General features: G+C 40.4%; 1 protein-coding gene and 1 long non-coding RNA gene across 10 annotated transcripts in view; one reads left to right on the top strand and one right to left on the bottom strand.

The window, feature by feature from the left end:
• The window catches only part of TASOR2 (transcription activation suppressor family member 2), a 79014-nt gene extending 55995 nt beyond the window's left edge, over positions 1–23019 (bottom strand). For 3 of the 8 annotated variants that reach the window (XM_075208570.1, XM_075208573.1, XM_075208569.1), the window contains exons 1-7: positions 22906–23019; positions 12002–12129; positions 10303–10408; positions 9333–9352; positions 9149–9251; positions 5605–5705; positions 4124–4227 (exon numbers count right to left, since the gene is read on the bottom strand). In XM_075208570.1, coding sequence (XP_075064671.1) covers positions 4124–4227; positions 5605–5705; positions 9149–9251; positions 9333–9352; positions 10303–10328 — 354 coding nt within the window. In that variant the 5' untranslated portion in view covers positions 10329–10408; positions 12002–12129; positions 22906–23019. The remainder of the gene's footprint in view (positions 1–4123; positions 4228–5604; positions 5706–9148; positions 9252–9332; positions 9353–10302; positions 10409–12001; positions 12130–22905) is intronic. The other 5 variants (XM_075208567.1, XM_075208574.1, XM_075208568.1 and 2 more) reach the window with 4 other exon arrangements.
• On the top strand, positions 21929–24861 carry LOC142152202 (uncharacterized). 2 transcript variants are annotated; one of them, XR_012691305.1, is made up of 4 exons: positions 21929–23360; positions 23517–23609; positions 24366–24489; positions 24593–24861. It is a non-coding gene; the product is annotated as an uncharacterized LOC142152202 (long non-coding RNA). The 2 variants fall into 2 exon arrangements; XR_012691304.1 differs by having other exon boundaries at positions 21934–23609.
• Positions 24862–25213: the final 352 nt, after the last annotated feature.

Here is a 25213-nt window from a genome sequence, read left to right as displayed (position 1 = left end):
TAACATTGTTTTCAAGGAAAGAACACACCCTTGTCAATCGCTGGACCGACCTATTCCAAATTTATCATCCAGGTGGATTCCTGGGAGACCCTTGAGGTGTCAGACAGCAACTGATATGTCTGTCCACATGGAAGAGCATCTGAGGAGTGCGTACCCAAAAAAAGAGGAAGTAAAAGATATGAGTACCTACCATCCCCAAACGTGGATTGTCTGGATTGCAATGTACTGCGCTAGTTTCTGGTCATAAACCGGCTCCACCATAAACAGCTGTGCCCCCAGACAAGCGCCGACTCAGGTCCTAAAACTAACAGACAGTGCACAAACCCCCCCCAGATCTGATCGTCCACCAGGCAATTTTGATTGACACCTGGAACAGGTGAAAAACATCATGGCAGCCTTGGACGTGGAACTGGTCCCTCTTTCTGACATAATGCAAGACTGTAAGCAAATGTGAGACACTGTAGACCAGTCTGTAATAAATAATGTTTTGACAGTATATACACCCCTGTTAAATGCATGTATGGGACAGTTACCAATTCAATGCAGAAACCAAAGTACTCTACTATCTACTACATGACAGGAGAAGAGTACAGGGGTGAGATATCACACAGTTACACACTATAATAATAAATATATATATATATATATATATATATATATATATATATATATATATCCTTGCCGAGTTCAGGGCTCTGTGGGGGTTATAGCCTCACCTCTAGGACTTCTTGCTCTTCTTTACGATGAAGATAGTTTCCGATGACATTGGCTGCATGTTTGGGGTCCTTGCCCTGCTGTAGAATAAGTTTGCAGCCAATCAGACGCCTCTCTGATGGTACTGCATAATGTATAAGTACCTGCCTGTATATCTCAGCATTGAAGATACCATTAATCCTGACCAAATCCTGCTGCCATTTTTCTGCACCCCAATTCATATGTTTTCATGCATAGTTGAGTAGCTTGGCCTTGTTTCAACATTGAAGGTTGGCTTTTTGGCCGCAATTCTTCCATGAAGACCACTTCTGGCCAGACTTCTCCCAACAGGAGATGTATGTACCTGGATCCCACTGTTTTTTCCAGTATTTCAGCAAATAGAGTTGGGGATTTGGTCAGTCCTCGCTGACCATAACCATTGTGTCCACTGGAAAGGCTGAACCGATGAATGGCTGCCGTACATACTGCTGTGGCATGCTTAATTAAGTCTGGTGGCTGGAAGAATACTGCAGAAGCAAGGCGTAGTATGCACAGGACCCTTCAGCACTGAAGACAGTGACCATAGGGATGCTACGGTTATCTTTTGGTATGTGTCACGTGGGTATTGACTATCCAAGTGAAGTCTCCATGGGACGCCATTTGAATACTTGCGCTTCCTTAGGCCCATTTTTCACATCAAGGCTGCCATTCTTGAATTCATAAAGTCGATGTTCAGCTAACACTTGTTTAGGAAAGCAATATGGTACATTCCGGTTGTGAAGCAAAAACTATGGGTGCTAGCAGCCACTCCATCCTCCTAATGTAGGACACTGTAGTGGCTGGTAAGAGAGTACTGGCAATGCTACAAAATCTTCTTCCCCATAGGCGGCCAAGGATCCACACGAACCACAGATAAGTCCAGGGAGCAAAGATTGTGTGTGTGTGGGAGGGTCCAATGATGAAAACAGCAGACTGAGAGGATGGGGGAAAACACAACACCCCCACCATGCTCCAAGGAACAGCTAATTCCGTCTCACAAACCCACTCCACTGTCTACGTCCCGCCGGGACCTCCCAGGTCAGGATAGCTGGGTGGGTTAGGGTTAGGAAATACATCACTGTCCAATTCTTATTTTGTTATTTCCCATTCCAATTCATCTTTAGAAAACTAGTCTCTTAATGCAGACATTATGGATTGGTGTATGCAAACTATTACACAGTATCGGACTGTTTCTAATCATCTGTCCTTTCTTATACAGACTTAAAAGGAACTATATATTTTTTATTATTATTATTTTTTTACATTAAGTGTAAAAAGACACATTGGTGATTTTTCCCCTAATTAGCCTGCAACATCTTCAAGGATGACTGAAAACTCCTCCTATAAGGCTTGTTTAAGGGGTTGGTGCTGTATAGGAGGAAAGTAAAGGGCTTTCCCCATCACTGCATCAATTACATTTAAATAGGCAACAAAAAAAAAAACCAAAAAATAAAAGATAACATTAATAGTCAATGATATGGGGGGGTTTATTACATAATCGAGTAAGTGTTCCTGTACTTAACCTGTTTGTTTTACAATCATACTTAATGGTTTAAAATGGGGCAGTTCAAGATAAAGAATTCACTGGTATGCAAGCTGGCTTTACAATCAACAAATGAGCTCTATTGTTTCCCTTTTTATATAATTAAACTTAAGATCTTTAAAATAAACAAATGTCTCCTTCCTAATTATGTAGGTAATTGAACACAGCAAGGCACTTAGATGATCTTCACTGTAACACTAGCTTTCTATTTCTCTGTAAAATGAAAGTGGAAGTAAAACTTTACATCTGTTGGACGGCATTACTCACACAAATTATTTTATTGTGTGAGGTGCAGGAAACCAGAGCTTTGTCTATTTTGCTTCACGTCTTCAATAATTAATAGATAGATAACAGCAAAGAAGCTAAAAGCAAAGATGTATAGAAGTTCATCCATAAATTTCCTAAATAGAAACGTGATCACACAAGCAAGTCTGTGCTTCTCCTAGCTTAAGGTAAGAAAACATTGTTTACCGATAATGTCATGAATCTCTCAAACTTGCTATAGTTTCTCTTAAACACAAATAACTCCCTATCTATTATCAATATTTTTTTAGGTCTATTACACAGATCTTTATGGATATTGCACTTGCCTGTCTGAAACATCCAAGTCTCTTAACTATAGTCATAGGTGCAAATAAGGGGCTAGGCAGAGTTCCTGTAGTGTACTACTTGCATGAACTAAGAACTAATAATATTCACAAAGTAAGGAGTCAAAATGGCAATTCATTTGTAAAAAAAAAACCTGTTGCTTTAATGTCTTCATGTACTGTAAGCTGGGATGAAATTCAATTCTATGTTTTGGAAAGGTCCAGTTTTGGGGCTAGGTCTCCTTTTACTTTGTAAGAAATATCAGTGAGCAGCTGTCAAATTGAAAAGGGGTTAGTAGACTAACAATCCAAGAAAGAATAGAACAACTTTAAAGATTATGGCCAACATTTTCACTTACAGTTGTGCATGTTCTTCTCCTTTAAAGTCTAAAAATACTTTGAAGCATATCTTTTTAGAAAACTGAATGTAAATGTCCCTTCATGTTTGAAATTTATATATAGATTGTCTTGCATGTAAAAGGAATGCGATATACGATTGTCAACAGTACTGACTGATAGATGTGTTTGAACCGTGAACATTTCCAGAGAGCAGGAAATACAAATGGAGAAAACTAAATCTCCCATTATACTTGCAGCTAATTCAACATGCTAAGAACAACAATGATTGACTTTAGCAGTACCAGGACAAGTAATATGTGTAACGCTCACACCACACTTTAATTTTCGATGTGTGAATCTCTGAGAACAGAGGTTTCAATTAGCTAGGAGAAATGAGTAGCTTTATTTTATGTGCATTTAAAAGCAATTTGACAAAATGGAAACTTATAAAAAGCATCTTTTAAAGTGTATTCACCTTCATATATTTAAATTTATGATGGTCATTGCAATGTTAATTACACACTGCTACTCCTAATTTATTTCTAAAATGACCAGATATCTCCAGAAGTTCAGGTTCTTTTTAGCCAACTTACACTAGGAAAACAGTCTAGCAATGGCATCAGAAATAAATGAGACCAGTTTTGGATAACTGATCACTCCATCTGTAAATGGGAAAACTGCATCGAAAACAGAAATGGTTGACTGAGCCTTATGGAGGTAGCAGATACAATATGTGGTTCACTCCTACTCATCAGAAAAAAAATAAAACACCACACAATTAGCATATTGTCTTTGGTCTTCTGCTATTTTAATGGAAGATTATATTGCAGGGACCACATGCACCCCCACTATATAAAATGCTAACGTGGGAGAAAGCCATTTAGCGAACAAGGAATGAAAATTTCTACAAAGCTGTTCTTACCAAGTCCTGATCTTTCAACCACTTCAGCAACTTGTCAAGCTCCAATCCAATAACATTTGAGATTATTGCTGGGTAGAGATTGTAATAGACACTTTCACAGCGTACTGAAGAGAAAGTAGATATTATGCAGCAACCGACTAGATGACAAGTTTCTACAGTTTGTTATATGTCACCTGCTTGTAAAGCCCACTGTATTGAGGTGAAACAATTTGTATGGCTTTTCTTTTCTTGAGTTAAACGAGTGAGAAGAAAATAATAATAATTCTCTGATATTTTCATGAGTTTTATTAAAAAAATAAATAAAAAAAAATCAAAACAAAAAAGCAAAATAACTAAAAATAGGTTGTGATAAATATGAAAGATTATTTGTTGAACTTTACTAAATTACAATAGCTTTGCAGTGTCAATAATGATGTAGTTAATTGTATGTGTGACACAAAAATGGAGTGTGTTGCTAAATTTAATAAAACATTTTGGGGGGGGGGGGGGGGGATTCAACTGGCTGCATGACTGTAAAAAGTAACGCAGCCTGCGCAAATAGTGTGCTTAAATACCATTATTACAGTAGTTTCAACGCCGGCTCAAGGAGCTGTGAGCAGAAAGCCGGGTTAAATTTACGGTAATAGGTTTAGCGCGGCGATACACTGGGGGGAATTGAATTCCCCCTCTTGAAATGCAGCCTTAAGATGTAAAAACATGTACTGTTGTCCTCAAGAGAAAAATGGAAAAGTGATATGAATAGGATACAAAGAAAAAAAGCATAAATTATTATACTGAGAAAATCAGTTTAAACATCTGAAAAATCTTCAAAATATATTTGGATTTATTACATTTAGCATGTTGTAAGAAATCCTTAAATAGAGCTAATTTCCACTGGGAAAAAAAAGTGTCCAACAAAGATACTTCTCCTTTAACTTTTAATATTGATTTAAAACTGTAAATTAAGAAAACCACTCATGAGGCCAGATTTATGGCACATGCACAGTAAACCTATGGACAATTTTGAGTTGAGTGTTAGTTGCTCTTGCAAACGGCTGCAGAGTTGAATCGGGGTCGTGAAAGCTTATTCACAGTAGAAGAAATGGGCACATATAAGTGACACCACCTGGAGATTTTATCTAAACATAGGCCTCTTAGGAGACATAAAACTTGTGGCTCTCAGAGCTAAGATGTAAAGCCACATGTTGAGGATGACCACCAGCACATGTATTACTGGTTTAAAAAATGTAAATATATAAAATATTCCCCTCTCCATTTCCTAAAAGTTGATTATGATAGCTGGTGCATCTACACTGTGGCCTGCTTAAGACATACATAGAGCATATACTGATGCAGCTGCATACTTACACAATAAGTCAATTTTGTAGCCACAATTTTATGTATGTTGGTGCCACAAAATTACCCTACTCTAAATCAGGTCCATGAGGTCTTTCTTATTCTAGTAAACATGTCACTCACAATAACTGGTGGATAATGCTTACCTTCTTGACCTGTGAAATCAGCCTTCTGGAATAGGTGTTCTGGCAATTCTTTTCTTAGTTCAGACAGTCTGATTACTTCTTTTATTTCTAGCTTCTCTGGCCTGGAGAAGGGTTTAAAAAATAATTAAATGAAGCAAATAAATTGTCACTCTAGCAATGTTGATTAACTAATCACATACGTATGTGGAGAGGTCATGGGATTGGCTTTTAGAAATTTAAAAAACAGAACTTTTTAGAGCTCCGCCACACATTGAGAAAGATTGTTATAATATCAAAACGCGTTGGTGGCAGTGTTGGATTTCGATACCATTGTGACATTACCCCCAGAGACTCTCAGGAGTGTGGAGAGGGATTGCTGGCATCCTGCTTTTTCAAACTGCAGAGACCTGCTTTATCTACATGCCTGTTTTATCCAGTGGGATAAGAGTACATCCACATAGTGATCGAAGACTGCATAGAAATCTGAATACTTGTTTTTTTGTATGGTTTTATCCAATTTTATTGCTGGTATTAAAGACCAAGAGGTAAATGTATCAAGTTGCAAGATTCCAATTGGTTTGAAAAGTGGAGATGTATATAGCAACCAATCAAATTGTGGCTTTCATTTTGTGGAATGTACTAAAAAATAACTAGAATCTGATAGGTTGCTATAGGCAACATCTCCACTTTTCAAACCCACAAGTTGATACATTTACCCCCAATTGTTTTTACATAAATATTGAGTTCAATTTTCAATATATGAATGACAAATGGACTGGCTAGAGGCGTCTTTACAGGAGGGCACATTAACCAGCAAGTTCTTTGAAACTTGGGAAAGTTATATCAACATTTTACCTATTCCTTTGCAAGTACAAATCCATGAATGTTTCTGCCAAACACTCTGGTATGAAACCAGAATATTTCTCCAGGATGCCCCAATTTCTATATAGGAGATTAAAGTAATTCCTCATTCTCACTCTGGTCTCTCTGCACCACAGGTTTCCACAGGTTATGTATATGCGAGTTGGGGAGAGCAGAGCTTTTCATTATTCTCTTCCTTAGGGATACCATAATACACGTATATAACCATAGTTTAACTTTGCAATGTCTCATTGCCGTAATATGATGGGACTTTCTGCATTTTCGAACTTAGACTGTTGCCTATGAAGTTTAGTAAAAGACTCAATATTACTATGTTTCTCTTGTCACAACTATAATAATATATAAGCACATGTATGTGAATTATATTTAAAAATGGTTATCAATACTTGATATATATTTGTGTTCTGTACATTTCCGTACTTCATCAAAAATGTTTGAAAAAATAAAATATATGAATGACATCTATGTTACATTGAATTGAGAACTATAATGATGTTTTCATATTTGGATTATTTTTGGTACATTTAAAAGATACAGTCCGCGCTATGATGTGTTCCTGTTTGATCTTTTACATGCACTAATGGGTGAAAGCATAGGATATCCTTACAACAAGAGAGAAAATTCCAGCATCCCAAAGAACTTTCTTATTGCTGGAATTTTGATTGTGGATCTTTTTACCGACAAAAAAAAACAACCAATTGATTCATCTCTTGTGATTAGAAGTGTGATTCATAATAACTATTCACACCTTTGTTGTGTTTTATAATTATTTGAAGCAGCAGCATAATTTTTAACTGAAAATTGAGATTAAGGGGGTAGTTTTTACCGTACTACAGTAAAATCTCAGCTCATTTTTCCTCACACCTCTATGGAGTGCAAGGAAAAATCAGCGGATATTTCTGTACAAATCTCTGTTCTGAGGAACATCATGGATAACTGAAGCCTTCCCTAAATATATAAAATTGTTTTTGGGTTTGAAAAATTGGTAAAATGCAATATTTTAGATTATATTCTGGAATAGTCAATACCAGGTGAATATTACAGACAATTGTCAAACTGTATTTTGGCATGCAGGTTTTAGTACCATGACTTCATCATGGATCAGAAAGATGTGATCTTTAAAGCCAAAAGATCACCACACATGTAACGCTGAATACAATGTATGTTAAATGTGTTCTGTTGGTTTACTGAAGGCATTTTATAAACACCTAAGGTGAAAGATTACTGTGTCACTTCCCAGATATTATTAATAACCTTTATTTACATAATCCCAACATATTTTGCAGTGCTATACATAGGATGTGTAATCATCAACATCAGTTCCGGCCTGAGAGGGGCCCAAAATTCTAAATTCTCTACCACACAAATTAACACACTAGGGTTAATTCTGTTTGAAGTCAATTAACCTACCAATATATATTTTGGACTGTGAAGGGCAACCAGAGAACCTGGTGGAAACCTATACAGATGGTGTCCTGTTATGGATGGAACCCATGGCGCCAGTGATGTGAGGGTCATGGGCTCAATTCCTGTGCCACAGCATATACCCAAAGCTCAAAGATTGCTGATTATATTAGATTTGGATAAAGCACTGCATTGCATATACACAGAGGACAAGTATCTACTAAACTATAAAATATTTCCTAGATGGACCCAGGGCCGGATTAAGGGAATGGAGGCCCCGGGCTAAGGGTACTGTGAGGCAGCCAGTCCCTCCTCTCCCCCCCCCAAGCGCTTACCTCCTATTCCTGATCCGTCCTTTCTTCACTGCGTGCAGTAAGCTCCTTACTGAGAAGATCTTGTGAGAGTGAGACTATGACTCAGTCTCACTCTCACGAGATCTCCTCAGTAAGGAGCTTACTGCGTGTCGCGGAAGCACTACAGTGACAGCAGGCAGCTAACAGCATAACATTTGCTGTTAGCTGCCTGCCAATCTCCTTGACCAGCTAACAGTCTGAGCCGGGGGCGGACGCCCCCGACTCTATGAATGCCGACGGGCCCCCCAGATGCCCCTGGGCTCTAGCCCTGTTAGACTTCGGGTTAATCCGGCCCTGGATGGACCCCAGTTAGCTGAGGTGAGTAGGGCTTGAAGAAAAAGAAAAAATGTATTTTTAATTGTGCGACACCCATACAAAAACTGTCAGTGTCACTCAGATTAGGTGACAGTGTTATGGTGGGGAGAAAGTTTGGAGATTGACAGACATTTTACCAGCGTGCAGTAGGACCTCATCTAGATCTCTCCCTGTAGCACCTTACAGAACACCTGTTATAGTGATAGAATGGTGACAGACATGCCCTGGGGTACAGGGAGGACCTAGATTTGGTCAACACCTAATGACACAGCAACCACAGTGCAAGATTCTATGTTCACATTAGAGAGACAGCACTCACACTGAGCGTTGTGTTTTTTTACTGATCGTGTACCCAGGAGCCATGGATCAGTACTTGAACCTTAAGCTGGCAGGGACACCTCAGTTCCAGTTTGGCTGGGAAAGAGGAAAGCACTCAGTGGATAGGATGTACATCTACATTCATTTGAGCCTAAGACAAAACATAATAGGACTTGTATCTACTTGGGCAAATGATAAAGGGTTAACAAGTAAATGAGTAATTTAATTGTACCCATTGTAGTGTAAAAAAGTACAGAAATACTCCAACAAAAAAGGAATGTATTAATACTTACAGCTGAGCTGGAATGCTGCAATTGCTTGAGGACTGTAATGCAATATCACACACCAGTTGCTCCTGGATAAATATCTGTCCTTTCCACACATTACACAGATCTACTAAGAAAAAGAGAAGAAAGGATTAGTGACAAAAATAGAAAGTAAATTATTCTAATGTACTGAGACCAATGGTGATCATACCTGGACTGTTCAACTGGACCCTGGAGGAGAGAGGGGAAAAACATGTTAAAAAATACATAAATAAATCAGCAATTGAATATTCAATTATACAAATTGATAAAGGTAAATAAAAATAATGTCAAGGGTTCATTTAGCATGCTACACCTAACCTCCCGAAAAAACTAATACTAAAATACTAATATCAATTATAACCTGCTATAAAAGTAGTCCATGTTGCTTGGCGCCTAAATGTTTATTCAATTATTTTGTTCCAACCGGGGGAAATTCTGATGAGTGCTGTCAGAGGTTGCAGCCTCTGCTCTAAAGACAGCCATGTGGGTGTATGGAGATAACAGATCAACTTAAGCAGCTCAAATTGGTGGAGTGTGCAATGTAAAGAGACAGCTTACAGGACCAACATTTTTCAAAGTTAACCTGACATATCACTGTAGTTCTGTTAAAAAGTATTGCCACTCCACTCCATTATAGACAGCTAAATCCTCCATCACATGTTTAACACAATATCCTGATGGGATCTGGTGCAGGTCAAAGAGCTCAGACTGCAGATCTTTGATTGTTATGACTGCAGATCTCTGATTGTTATGACATCTCTGGCCATGCCCATGTGTATGAATGTAAGAATGCATTTTAGAGTGAATCATTGATAAGCAAGTCTACCAAGTTGGCACTGTCTGCGCTTTGGGACCTCCCATTAATAAAGCTTCCAACTGCAAAGAAGTGAAACAGAGCACTGTGGAACTATTTGGTCAAGTATAAAAAGTTTTGTTTATATATATTTTCCAGTTTTTCATATTTATGTGCGTCAAATAGTGATTTACTCACTCTTCGTGACACACTGAACTGGGCTGGATTTTGGCCATAATGCAAAAAAAGAAAAATAAGTATGGTTGACAATGCAGTGCACAATGTAACAGTCCACTATGTAAACCCTTAAGAAAAATGTTAATATTTCCAGTGGTTAACTGCTTACATATCAGAGTCCGTTAATACTGACATGTTACAGCTGTGTTCAAGAGGAAGGACACAATTATATATCAGATGATCGGCCTTGGCTGATGAGATCCATATGTGTAACACTGAAAGATAAACAAAACAATAATGTCTACAGTAACAGGTCTATAACAACACACAGATAATGTACAGATGGCTCTGAGCAACCTGGGCAAACGAGGCACTGGAGGGCATATTATAAAATCATAGGAGACAGTTTTTAATGCTGGTAAATGAAAGCACACCTCAGAGCAGAATCAATTCCATTTTATTTACGCACTAAAAACAGAAATGATTCTGTGCAACAGAAATTAAATATAAACAAGCAGTGATATTTCATGACGCCAGTATAAGTTATGGATGTCAGAGATGACCGCTGTCACCTTTGTTGTTAATTTTTCACATAGCATTAATAACTGCCCATATTTGAAATACTCAAGATATTAAAAAGGTATGAGATCAAGCACTTGAGATCTCAACCAATCTGCGTTTGCAGATAATGCCCTGGTGAAAGTCAGGGGGGAGGCTATCCATTCTGCTGGTCGAGGCTCTCTTCTCATCCCCTATACAAACTACCAGAAACATTTGTATACCAGTACTGTGTTCAACAAGAGACATTGTAATATTAAAGCATTATTAGATCCACCAACAAGTTAAATACTATTAACAGAGTATGGGACCTATTTATGAACCTCCGAAGAGGTTTAAAGTTGCAAGGCTATTTATTATTGAAGGCAAATGCAATCCCCATAGGTGTCTATAGGGACTGCGAAAATGCCTAACATATCAAGCACTGAAATTTGGAGCTTCACCCAGACAACGAACGCCATCTGAAGATGGTGTTAGCCGTTCTATTCTATGGTGAGAGCATCACGACAGGGATTCCTCCCCAACAAGCTCTGTGCTCCTGCCTATCGCAAAATGTTTAAGGCCATAAGAACCTGTAAGTAAAGTGATCGCCCTATAGATTATTTGCCAGGACAGGATCCTATCGGAGTCGCTATACCGGCTAATCAATTTGAATAAATTGCCACGTTAATTAATTTCTTATCATTGCAAAAAGAAATGATAATTAACGTGAGCAATATGCAACAGGCCATAAATAGACCCCTTTATCATGAATGTGTTCTTATCCTCTTAGCTTCTTTAAGGATTTTGACTTTGAAAAGTTTCTGCTTACAAGGACCAGGAATTCGTAAATAGAAATCATGCATTTATTAATCTCTTTGCCTCCTTCTTATATGAGCAATCAAGAACCGGTTTACTGCAGACATGACTAACAGGATACATCTTCCTTATGTGTATAGAGTACTATCACTTTTAAAGACCCATGAAACTTGCGCCGTTCATAAGAACCAATTCTCATTAAACCTGATAATCTAATTGTTTCAGTCTGAATTATAGAGAACAAAATAACAAATGGCTTGGAGTTAATGGGCATATTTGTTCAAAATTAGGAAAATACACAACATTTATTATAACTGGCATTATATTGCTTTATTTTATAAAATATGCACCCTCCATACCCATGCTGTGTTATGTTACTGTGACTATACAGATTTCAGATTCTAATTAAAGATAAGGGTATCAAACAGACTGAAATGCTACCTAAATTGAAGAAAAAACACACACACACACACACACACACAAATAGAAAAAGAAAAGAAAAAGAAAAGTACCTGTATCTATTCAAAGGCTTGAATGTAGGATTCTCTTGAAAATATTGATATTTGCAAAACTGTAGATATGGTTGTAAGAGATGGTTACAGTGCAATTGTCTGGTTAGTTCTCAGCTGCTGACATATCTCTGCAACACAAGCAAAATCATGAACATTGTTAATACCGAATATCAATTCTTCCCCCCATACTCTGGTGTAGCTTTGGTAATTCAGATCAAGTAAACAAAGATTGTAATAAAAATGCAACATGTAATAAAAATGCAACATTCATCACAAGAAAACAACATAGCTCATACAGTATTTGGAAAAGTTTATTTACAACCATAAAAGTTGAAGTTTATATGCATGACACAAAACAAAACTAGAAAACAGGAAGCTATGAGTGCATAAATAGACAGAACTAGTTATTCTAATATTTATACACTACCATATGTGTATATGTCCCATAGATTGTAAGCTTTCGAGCAGGGTTCTCTTACCTCTCTGTCTGTATGTATTACCCAGTATTGTCTTATCAATGTTTGTTCCCAATTGTAAAGCGCTACGGAATTTGCTGGCGCTATATAAATAAATGTTGATGAATGTTGATGATATGTGTAATATGCCAGCATGGTTAACATATGTTGAGTAAATATATGTATTTCCAACTAAAAAAAAAATGTAAAAGGCCTAGCACTGACTTATTGTATGGCCTTTGCATATTGAAAATTTTAAACAATAATAAAACAAATAACTTCAGGATTCTACCACACATGTAACTAGCTAGTTCTTTCTGTTAAAGAATGCCAAATATCCCATATGCTCCTAGATTAGCAAAATTTGAGTTCTTTACGGAAATAACGTTCTTATCAATAATGCCAGATGTTATGATCTAGATGATTTTAATTTAAAATCACCTGGCATCTACTTAATCCCTCTCTCAAAGAGTACACCTACTGTTTGGCTCTGTATGACTCCCATGTATTTTAGTGGGAGGACAAAAAAGAAAAAGGCTGCTCTCTCTTATCTTTGCAGCCCTCACAAACAACAAGTCCCTACCTCTATTATCAATTCTCCATAAAGAACTCATTCTATATCTTTCAAACCTGACATTTTAAAATAAATAACAGTAGCCAGAAGCAAATTAATCACTAATTTTATGGATGATACAGAAAAGGCTGTGAGAAAAACAAAATGCTTATTTTACAATAGAAATAACAAGCCAATGTTTGTTACCAAATTAAACCCGCAAACTTAACATACATATTCAAGTTCTACGCTCACATACTGGTGCTCTGGTCCATACACATCCTCTGCTATTTTGCAACAAATCGAAGAGGGTTACATTAAATTCTATGATGTGCTCAAGATGGACTTTGTTAAAACCCCTTCAGCTGCTATAACGGCGTTTCCGCAATCCTATAAGCTCCCTTCTATCTGAGGAGCAAATATGCTTGCTGTCTTGATAGGTGACTGATAAGAAGTTACATAAGAGTATGAAAGACCTGGATGGCTTCACAGTCTAGTTATATGCTCAGGGCCAACATTCATACAAAAACATGGTAAAATATGACTGCACAAAATATTGACACGTCATTGATTAATACAGGCATTAAATGGATATCCATTAAATGCAAAAATATGGACCAGTCGGATTAATTCAATACTCACATCACTCATTCGTCAATACCAAAGAGGGTATATTTCACTTTGCAGTACTCCTTAAAACATTAGGGAGTCCTTCTATTCCTTCAATGCTCCTAGTATGGGATACAGAAAGTCTTTCATTGCGTTGACCAGAGATACATGTATTTGATCCTCAGTCAATTTAAATTGACACTCCTGAAACTGTATGCAATTTTGCCTCCCTATCCTGATCATATAGCTCGGGTTCAGGCAGGTGGCTTCGTAACTTACATTCTTTCCATTAAAAATGGCACAAGACAATGTTTTACACAATCCTCCCTTTTGGTCTGTGCCTAAATCATTTTGCCCAGAAAGTGAAAATACATTTGCAAATCCAAGGTATAGACATGGGTACAGAATGCAAGTAATACCCTTTAAACACTAGAGAAACCAATGATGACATTGCTGGAAGTGTAACAACCGATTCATCAATTCACTAAATTCTCATGACTCAAATTTAACTATCAAAAATTGGAAGCTTTTAAAATTTCTCTGTCTGAACATGTAGGTAATGTAAAGCAACTGCACTTCCCATTTATGAGGCAACGCCAGTGCTTAAAATATCTCGATAGTTCTCATTACATTCTCCTGGCAAAATGTGTATGTTGTGAATTATTTAACTATGTTTACCAGAATACAGAAGAACCTCCAGCTATGTACGAAATATACCATCACCTGGCTTGGCCGAACAATTGCCTTCAAAATTACTAACTTGCCTCATGTTTTGCTCAGTCCCAATCAAACAGCCGTATCTTCAGAAGTTACAGCATTCGGCTACGGACTTCATATGGGATAACTGTTAGAAGTAGCGCAGGTCACTGCTGTCTGCCGAGCTGGTTGACTGGTAACAGCAACCGATGCACTGCAGCCAATCACCACCTTTTGCTAAGGGCAACATCGAATACGTATTACATCTGCAGATATGGCTGAAATTAGTGAGCTCTGCAGTGGGGGACCTTAGTAAATACATCCTATTTCGGTAGCCACAAAAACTATGGGGCATTAGCTATGTAAAATCCATGTGTGGTTTTAATAGAGTTGAAAGAAGATCTTACTATGACGTGCATAACAAAGCACAGTATTACATATATGGTACAGTAAGTAAGGGATTTTACTTACGTTAAATCCATTTCTCTGATTCCGTCTGGTGGACACTGCTACCATGGGTTTGTGGAGGGGAGCACAGGAGTTGGCACCTAGCTAGTTAACTTCAGGAAACTGCTGACAGACCCCTCCCCTCTACAATACCCTTGTCACCTCCCAGTTAATTAAAAAGCCCCAAGGAGAAAAGGCCAATCAACCAAGAGCACACAGAAGAAAAGCAGAAGGGAGAGGTCGCAGTGTCTCCCAGACGGAATCAGAGAAACGGATTTAACGTAAGTACAAAAATCATCTTTTCTCTTTCATCCAGTCTGGGGGACACTGTTTACCATGGGAATGTTCTAAAGCAGCCCCCTAAGGATGGGACCGCTCTGAAAGCCCAGCCTGTAGAGCACTATGAGCAAAATTTGCATCCGAAGACGCAAACACATTAAACTGATAGAATTTAGTAAAAGTATAGACAGAGAACCAGGTGGCTGCTCTGCTAAGTTGGTCCACAGAAGCCCCATTTCTCGCTGCCCAAGACGTCCCCACCGACCAGGTGGAATGGGCTGTAAGCCTCTCTGGCACAGGACGGTTAGCCCTGATGTAAGTCTGTCTAACAGTTTACCTAATCCATCTCACAATTGACTGCTTAGAGGCTGGCCAGCCTCTTTTTGAGAATCAAAAAGGACAAACAGATTATCGGTACGCTGAATCTTGGAAGTTCTCTTAACATAAATACGGAGAGCCCTAACCACATCTAAGTTCTCCATATACTCTTAATCAGACTGAGAAGCAGTCTGAAAGACCGGAACCAGAATCTCCTGGTTCAAATGAAGAGCCGAAACTACCATCGGAACAAAGGAAGGGGGAGTTCTCAACACTGCTCCCAACTCTGAAACTCTGCGAGCAGATGCAATAGCTAAAAGAAATACCACCTTCCAAGTCAGAGACCTAAAATCTGCCGAAAGTAAGGGTTCAAACGGAGGCCCTGTAAGCATCTCAAGCACCATGTCAAGATCCTATGGTGCTGTAGGCGGAGCATAAGGAGGCCGGATATGCAAGACCCTTGAAGAAACATCTTGATGTCCGGCATATCCACCAACCTCAGGTGGAAGAAAACTGAAAGGGCCGATACCTCCACCCTTAAAGTAACCTAAGCGGAGACCTGCATCAAGATCATCCTGTAGAAAAGCCAGTAAACGGAAAAGACGAAAAGAGGACGTATGACAATACCTATTTTCACACCATTTGATATAGGCTCGCCAAATACAATGATAAATGCGAGCTGAAACAGGCTTACGAGCTCGCAGCAGAGTGTTCACTATACTAGGGGAGAAACCCCTAGTCCTCCAGAGCTTCAACAGCCATGCCGTTAAATTCAGCCGAGGTAAATCCTGGTGCTGAAACGGACCCTAAAGGAGAAGATCGTCCCACAGCAGAAGACAAAGTTCTCGCCCTACCGCCATAGCGATTATGTCCACGTACCACACTTGATGTAGCCATGCTGGAGCTACCAGTATTACCAGCAGACCTCCCTATCTCACCCGTTTGAGTACTCGGGGAATCATGGGAATTGGGGAGAACAGATATTCCAACCTGAAGTCCCATGACATCTACGGCTACTGCTAAGAGGTCTCTTGCCCTGGTGCAAAACCTTGGAACCTTCCTGTTGTGCCTGGAGGTCATGAGATCCAGAACCGGCAGACCCCATCTCTGAATCAGAGACTGGAAGACTTCCGGATGGAGGGACCACTCCCCTGGCATTATCGCATGACGACCGAGGTAATCGGCCTCCCAGTTTTTTATACCTGGGTTGAACACTGCTGAGATTGCTGGAACATTTTGTTCCGCCCAGGCGAATATCTGAACCGATACCTGCATTGCAGCGGCACTTCTGGTTCCTCCCTGTCTGTTGATGTATGCCACAGCCGTGGCATTGTCGGACTGAATCCTGACTGGATGACCCTGAAGAAGGGTCCGAGCCCCCTGAAGGGCCAAAAGGATATTGATGGATAGGGAGGACTCCTGGACTGACCAAAGACCCTGGAGCCGGAGATGAAGAACTACAGCTCCCCAACCTTTCAGGCTGGTGCCTGTGGTGACTATGATCCATGACCATGGAGCAAAGAACCTGCCCACCGACAGATGATCCTGAACTAGCCACCACAGAAGTGAATTCCTCGCATCCAGAGACAAGGAGATCCTCCGGCAATCTAAGTGTAGGTGGGATCCCGACCACTTTGTTAAAAGGTCCCACTGAAAACACTGGGAATGAGCACGACTGTAAGGGATCATCTCGAAGAATGCCACCATCTTCTCTAGGAGACGCATGCACAAGTGAATTGAAGGAATGGGAGAGGACAAGACCCGAGATGTTACCCTCTGTACAGATCTGATCTTCTCTTCTGGCAGAAACACCTTCTGCTGCTTGGTGTCCATGACGAGTCCCAGGAAGATCATCCGCTGCTGCGGGACCACCTGGGACTTCTTTAAGTTTATTAACCACCCGTGGCTCTCGAGAAAACTGATGGTGAGGGACAAGTGCTGTTGTAATCGAACCTTCGAGGTGGATTTTATGAGAAGATCGTCTAAATAAGGCACGACCTGAACTCCCCTGGAAAGAAGACAAGCCGCCATTACTGAAATGATCTTTGTGAATACCCTTGGAGCTGTGGAGAGGACGAAGGGAAGAGCCCTAAACTGATAAGGAGTTGCCACCACTGTAAACCTTAGGAGCGACTGATGTCCCCTCCATATAGGAACGTGAAGGTACGCGTCTTTATGTCTATGGAGGCCAGAAACCGATTCCTTTTAGGCCGTTTATTACTGACCTCAGACTCCATCCAAAATTTGTCCACCCTAAGGTGCACATATAGGTTCTTTAGATTTAAGATGTGTCGAAAGGAGCCATCCGGCTTTCTGACAAGAAAAAGATTTGAGTAAAAACCTCTCTTTTTATGGCTTTCTGGGACCCTGCAATTAACTTTTGCTGAAAGAAGAGAAGCGACGCAATTCTGCATTGCCTGTCTTCTTTCTGGATCTCTGGGTAGTGGGGTTACAAAGAAACGACCTGGAGCAGGATCCAAGAGATCTATAATATACCCCCTTATCATAATGCCCCAAATCCAAGGATCCTGAGAGGACGCTGTCCATTGTTTCTGAAAAGAGACAGGCGCACCCCCCCACCACCTCCGGGCGAGGGGAATGGCAGTCAGGATGCAGGCTTCTCCTGAACCTTGGAAGCCTGACGTCTAGCGGAGAAAGAGGACCTACCCCTGACTGAGAGGCCCCTAGAATTTGGCTGTCTGCCCCTGGATGACTAGCCCCTGAGAAAGGAGCTCCCCCGAAAGGGCTGCCTAAAGGAGCTGAAACGCAGGAGACGGGCTCTTGCCACCTGTTGCCTGAGAAATGATACTGTAACTCTGGCCCAAACAAACCTGATGCTGAAAAAGGAGGGGTCTCCAAGGATTTCTTAGATTCTGAATCCGCATCCCAGGTCCTTAGCCATAAGATTCACCTTGCTGAAATTGCCGCAGCCTGAATAGAGGAGGAAACCAAAGCTGCATTCTGAGCTGCCTCATAAAGATACCCAGACGCCTCTTGCAAATGTAAAGCCAGGGGGAGCAATTCTGAATCTTGCAAGCCCTCAGTCAGCTGCTCTGCCCGTGCTTCCATGGCTCTAGCAACCCAGGCCGAAGGAAATGTGGGTCGAAAAGAGCCCGCTGCTACAAATATAGACTTTAGCTGAGATTCAATTCTGCGGTCAGTGGGGTCCTGCAGAGCTGCAGTGCACGGGACCGGCAGGGTAGTGTGGCGAGCCAAGCGGGCTAGAGGAGTATCCACCTTCCCAGTGAGCCATATCCTCTTCCTGCAATGGATATATAGAGGAGAATCTCTTGGGAATAGAAAACTTTTTTTTCAGGCTGCTTCCAAGCTCACTCATCGATATCTCTCAATTCTATCAAGGAGGAAAACAAAATAACCCGACTTCTGGCCTTCTTAAAAAGACTCCTGTCTATGGGATTAGGATCCTCTACCTCTGGGAGGTCCAAGGCTTGCCTCACAGCTAATACCAAACCATCAATGCCTCAATATCTGGCGGCTTCTTCCGGGTCAGATATCTGAGCCTGATCAGGATCAAAATTTGTGTCTTCTTCTTCTGAAAAGCATCCAGAATCCGAGGGCGACAGGAGGGGATTAGAGGATCTAAATCACTACCTTTTAGAAGTGCCCAAATTTGGGGATTCCAGCAACTGGTTTAATCTATCTAAACCCTTAATTAATGAGGACCATGCCGGGTCTGCCGAGGCAGGGGCCTGATCTGTCAACAAAGAAGAAGGGCCTGCTATAAATGACCCAATAGAAGCAGCTGCAGCAGGGACCCCCAAAGCTGCAAAGGCATTATCTGATACAGAAGGAAGAGCTGCCAAGCTTGTCAGTAACTGAGAAGATTTAGTGAGAAGCTGGGCTAAAGAGGAAACCGACTGTGTCAGAGACGCCACCCAGGCCGGTTCCACCGACAGAGGGGCTACAGTCTGCTGGGTTTTCGTAGAGAGAAGCTCGCTTTCACAATCAGAGCAAAGCGCCAACGGGTCCTTCTGTCCACAGGGTAATTTACGCTTACATTTAGAGCAGGTAAAATATTTTGCCATAGGACCTTTCCCTTTATCTGACATTTTATAAAGGTAATATGGGCAAGTGAAAGTACAATAATATTACCCCTACTTGCCCCACTTATTCAGCAATGAAATATAGTATAAAATACTTGATAAATTATTATTATCATTTATTTGTTAGGCGCCACAAGATTTCCGCAGTGCCGTACACAGTACAAACAGTAGACTATACAGGGTGAAACAGTACAGAACAATAAACAAAAATACCAATACTTCAGAACTCCAGGCAGGCTGCTGCAATAAGCACGGAGCAGAAGAACAGGTTAGGAGACAGGAGGGAAGAGGGCCCTGCTCATGTGAGCTTACATCTTAAAGGAGGATAAAGAGACAAATATTTAGCCAAGGGCCCAAAATACAGGAGGAGTCCCACAGCAGTGTCCTGGTGCCTGTTCCAGCCAAGATATCTGCTTTTCCCGGGCTTCCTCTGGCACCAAAAGACAGGACTGTACCAACTGAGAAAAAGAGTAGGGGAGCTCTATATGATTTTAGCTTCCCCCTCCTCTTGAATCTGTCCTTCACCTGGACAAAAAAATAAAATTATATTAGCAGAGTTTTGAAAACCTCTTTTAATGATTCTGAGGTCTCTTGCAGCGGTAGGACCCCGTTCCCCCCTCTTCCTGAGGGGGGAACTTGGTCTGCCCCCAAGATGGCGCCTGGCTTATGATCCGATAACCGGCGCTCTATGCCTGCAGTGGCAGTACCGGTTATCGGGGAGGTTCTGAGAGTGACAGCGGTCCAGAGAGACCACTTGTCACTCTGATACAGACACCCTAGACTCTGCCAGTGAGAGCCCTCGGCTCTCATCTGACAGAGCAGTGTCTGTGCTGCGGTTCTGGGAGTGTACTCTCTATGATGGACTCCCAGGTCTGCCTTTAAAATAAAAGTCTCAAAAGAAAAAAAAAATATTAAAATGAAAGTAGCATTAAAAATAGCAGCCCAACTCCTTGGGCACCTAGAAAACACTGGGAGGTGACAGGGGTAGTGTAGAGGGGAGGGGTCTGTCAGCAGTTTCCTGAAGTTACTAGCTAAGTGCCAACTCCTGTGCTCCCCTCCACAACCCCATGGTAGCAGTGTCCCCCAGACTGGATGAAAGAGAAAAAAAGAATACAAAAAGAGTGGTTAACACAGTGGCTTAGTGGTTAGCACTTCTGCCTTACATCACTGGGGTCATGGGTTCAATTCCTGACCATGGCCTTATCTGTGAGGAGTTTGTATGTTCTCCCCGTGTTTATGTGGGTTTCCTCTGGGTGCTCCGGTTTCCTCCTACACTCCAAAAAACATTCTGGTAGGTTAATTGGCTGCTAACAAATTGACCCTAGTCTGTGTGTGTTTCTGTGTTAGGGAATTTAGACTGTAAATAGTGACGATGATGATGATACTACCCCAATGTTCACCGAATACAGTTTCTTGCCAACAATGTACAGCTCAACAGTAATAATCTTATGGATAGCACTGAGCATACTTCCCCTAACCAATCTGATGGCTACAGAGGATCAAATCCCACCCACCCAACCACTGCGATGGCTAGTTGTGGGCAGATCCCCCCTCACCAACCAATGTGATGGCTAGTCGTGAGCAGATCCCCCCTCACCAACCAATGTGATGGCTAGTCGGGAGCAGATCCCCCCTCACCAACCAATGTGATGGCTAGTCGGGAGCAGATCCCCCCTCACCAACCAATCTCATGGCTAGTAGTGAGCAGATCCCCCCCCTCACCAACCAATCTCATGGCTAGTAGTGAGCAGATCCCCCCTCACCAACCAATCTCATGGCTGGTAGTGAGCAAATCCCCCCTCACCAACCAACCAATCTCATGGCTAGTAGTGAGCAGATCCCTCTATCCAACCATTCTCATGGCTAATAGTGAGCAGATCCACCCTCACCAACCAATGTGATGGCTAATGGTAGGCAGATCTCCCCTCACCAACCAATCTGATGGATAGTGGTGAGCAGACCTCGCCTTTCAACCAATATGAAGGACAGAGATGAGCAGCTCCCCTTTTAAACCAATCTGACGGATAGTGGTGAATAGATTGGTGCATAGTCAATGCATGTACCTTTGGAAGGCATGGGGGTAGCAGGTTATAAGTAAATAGTCAGAGAACAGTCAGTTGTTTAGCCAATGAAGAAAAGCAACATTTAGGTTTGCAGCAAGATAAATAGATGAAATATAAATATGTAAATACATTTAAAATATTGTACTATATCTTACATTACACTAACATGGCAGTTTATTTAGCAATTCAAGTCATTGATTAAACACTTGTGACAGACTTTGATATATTTGAACCATTGGGTCTGATATCGCAATAGTGTGTACGCCCCAACAATGAACGATTATCTTTCCAATACACATTGTACTAATTAATTTGATTTTTAAACTGGACTAAAAATCTCATTCAACAATGGAATGTAGTTCCTATTCTGCAGTGTGTATACACTCACAACTGGCAGTGCCCATAGATCTCTATGGAGTGTGCAGAGTCACAATCTTTTTAGCTGATGGTTACTACAGATGAAGAACACAGATCTGAAGGTAAATCTTGTAAAACATGTATAGTGTGTACACATGGAACAGCATGCTGATCCATGTGTTTTTCAGCCGTTGGTAAAATCGTTAACAATATTGCATAGGGAGTAGTATTCTGTATTTTGTACCCAGTCTACTTACTGGACCACTTCTGAATGATTATCTAAGTGAAGACATTTGTTCTGACATCACATGATAGAAAAATATTTCACTTCTACAATATATAAAAGTTGTTTTCTGCTTTAGATCAACGTTATATGAACATAAACAGTGACTTGTTCCTTTACTCAAAATCCAATCAGACATCATACAGTTGATTCCTTCTATCCCAGATAATAATGCCTTTCTTAGAAAACCATAAGCCCATTTTAGTTATTGTCCTTTATGTCCCGTTTGGGAACGATGCAGAATCTATGAACAGGTGGCACCCTACTTTAAATTTTGGTTTGGACACATTAGCATAAGAGTGGAGAGACATTTTTAGAACAAGACACTATTGACATAAAGCACACGCGTCACGATTGGGAAGACATAAAACAAACAACACACAAAAACAAACCCAAGTTACTGTAGAGTCGACTTCCAGAAAAGTCACTATTGCACAATCATTACCACTAGATCTACACGAGGCTGGATTGACAAACCACCCTGAGCTGCCATTACCTCTATAACTACCATGGATGCCCTCGTTATCATGACTCTTCTATCTGCCGTATACCCTCATATATATTAATCCAGAGTAGCCTTCTGCGCTCATGTAATAGATACACAATAACCAGTGTCTTCCTGGCAGTTTTCATGGGCCCGGATCGGGAGCCTCTTTTCCTCCCTTCTTCTAAAGTGGGCAATAAGCTCTGGAGGAAAACTATGCGCCACACCCGGGGTGAGGGCACAAGTGAGCTGGATATCAGCAGAATATAGTATCCCCACAATACCTGTGCGCTTACCGTTCGTGTTTGTACACCAGATCCTTACACAACAATCCACAGCAGTCAGAAAATGTCTGACGCTCATAATCTACACAGAGTCCTCCTGGGAGGGGGGCTGAGACTCCAGGAAGTGATTCGTGGAAAGGAAAAAAAGAAGAGAAAGTGAAAACTCACCCGGAAGGACAGTCGGGCAGCGGGTGTACTATGGGAAGGTCACTGCCCACACTTGCTGGGATCCGATTTCCTGTACTGCACACCTCTGCAGTGCTAGAGGAGAACCCAGGCAGCGCTTTGATCTTTGTTTCTTTCTATATCAACTTCATTTTCTAAACAAATTAATAACTAATCGCATCAAGGGTCACAATCACATGTGAATATTTGTATGCTGACTTGTATATAATAATGAATCATTTAATAATATAGGTGCTACTGGCTTTACCTGGATAATACTGGTACTGGACCCTGTGATGATGGTGTACCTTTGCATTCCTGTAGTAGTGTGAAATTAAATTGTATGCTCCACTGGAGTAGGGAGTATTGATGTGAAATTAATAAACACTTTGAGCCTGAGAACCTGAATTATAGTTTAACATAAAGATGCCATTTCTTTTCCCCATCTGTATTTTCAGATGCATGCATCTTAATACAAGTGTAATCTTAAAGTGTATTGATGGATCCAGACTAAACATTCAACAATCACCATGATCAACTTGTTTGAAAAGGTACAAATGTAATATCTCATAGCTAACATATTTCAATATTTCACATAACAAAATAAGGTGCATCTCAAAGAGGCGTACTTAACTCGTATCTGCTCACCTTCATTGTACTCCACTTGTATGTTACCACACCTGATTCACCTCTTCAAGCACAAGGGACTGTAAGCGCTAGATAAGTGCAACTCTAAACACGGACATAAGTAATGAACTTTATAAGCAGCTTTTATAAGGCAATCTGTGTAGAGCATTGTGTAATATATGCATAAAGAGAAATGATTTATATGGGATAATGGCCACTGAGTACAGTAGTTCTGTGACAACATAAAAGCCTTTTACAGGTCAGAGAAAAAAAGGCGACTTCTAATATCTGTAATAGTTTCCAATAGAGGGTTCATTATTCTTTTTAATGCACACGTTTTCCTAATGAACACTTAAGTTATCCCTAACCCTTTTGATTTGTATAATAAGGGTTTGAAAATTTAATGGGTTTATCTGAAATATATGTTATATTACTAGCGAACATTATGGGCTTATTGATGTTTTATCTATTCTTGTATATTTGATCTCTGATTGGGTGAGAGGCATGTGCTTACAGAAAAAAATAGCTGTAGGAGAGTTCAGTTTATTGGATAGGAGTGTCAGACTTCTACTCCACGATTGGTGGGTTCTCACTATTTTAGTCAACCCTCTAATAAAGTCCCCATGACAATATGCTTTGACTTAGCAGTGGTGCTTCATTTAAATATCTGGTCTCCGCAGCTGTATTCCTTTGGGAACAGAAACAGACGACATCACTTTTTCTGATAAGCAAGATTGGTTCAAGAGGAGAGACAAATTTTCTCAGACGGATCACAACACAAACTGATCTCGAGCAGTGTGCAAGGTGAGCAAATGAGACTATTTCTGGTGTTGGATTAAGAGTTACTAACTTTATTACAGATATAGAAGTTTAATTGGTAAACGTTTTTTATTTTCTTGTTTCCTAGATACCATTGTCATATCCAATGAAAGTTCTGAGGGAGAAAAAATCGTTCTAAAGCTCCAGGATTATTTTAAAGAAATTAAAGGGAATATAACCGACATCAAGAAAAAAATTAAAATCCTTGAGAATACTTTTGTTGAAATGTATATGCTGTTTGGAACTATTCTGCCACAAACCAGTAGCACCTTTAAAGTGTAATACTATTTTTTTCACTTGTCATATTCTACAATAAAAGTTTTTGTACTTTTTCCTGCAATAAAACTTGCATTAACACTGTGTGGTTTATTCTGGGTATTTTACAAATATTATTTAATAAAGGTTAATATAACTTTATAAGTTTAATAGTTTATAAAGGTATAAGTTTCTAAAGGGTAAATATGAATAGGTTCCCAATATAGATGCAAAGGGTAATAACACACGTACTTTACACAAGTGTAATGGTCTGCAGACAGGTGCAATACACATGTATACAGAACACAAGTCAGTGATGTGCGGATACGGCACCATGTGGGACTGGTACAGGCATCACAAATTTACATACACACGCCCACCAGGTCAAGGAAGTATCGGATGATTGTCGTAGATCGGTCGGAAATTTATACACACTACACAACGGAAAGGAGAT

Source organism: Mixophyes fleayi, chromosome 4, assembly GCF_038048845.1.
Source record: "Mixophyes fleayi isolate aMixFle1 chromosome 4, aMixFle1.hap1, whole genome shotgun sequence".
NCBI lineage: Eukaryota > Metazoa > Chordata > Amphibia > Anura > Limnodynastidae > Mixophyes > Mixophyes fleayi.
The sequence above is the reverse complement of the archived record's forward strand: the minus strand, read 5'-3'. Positions and strand labels throughout refer to the sequence as shown.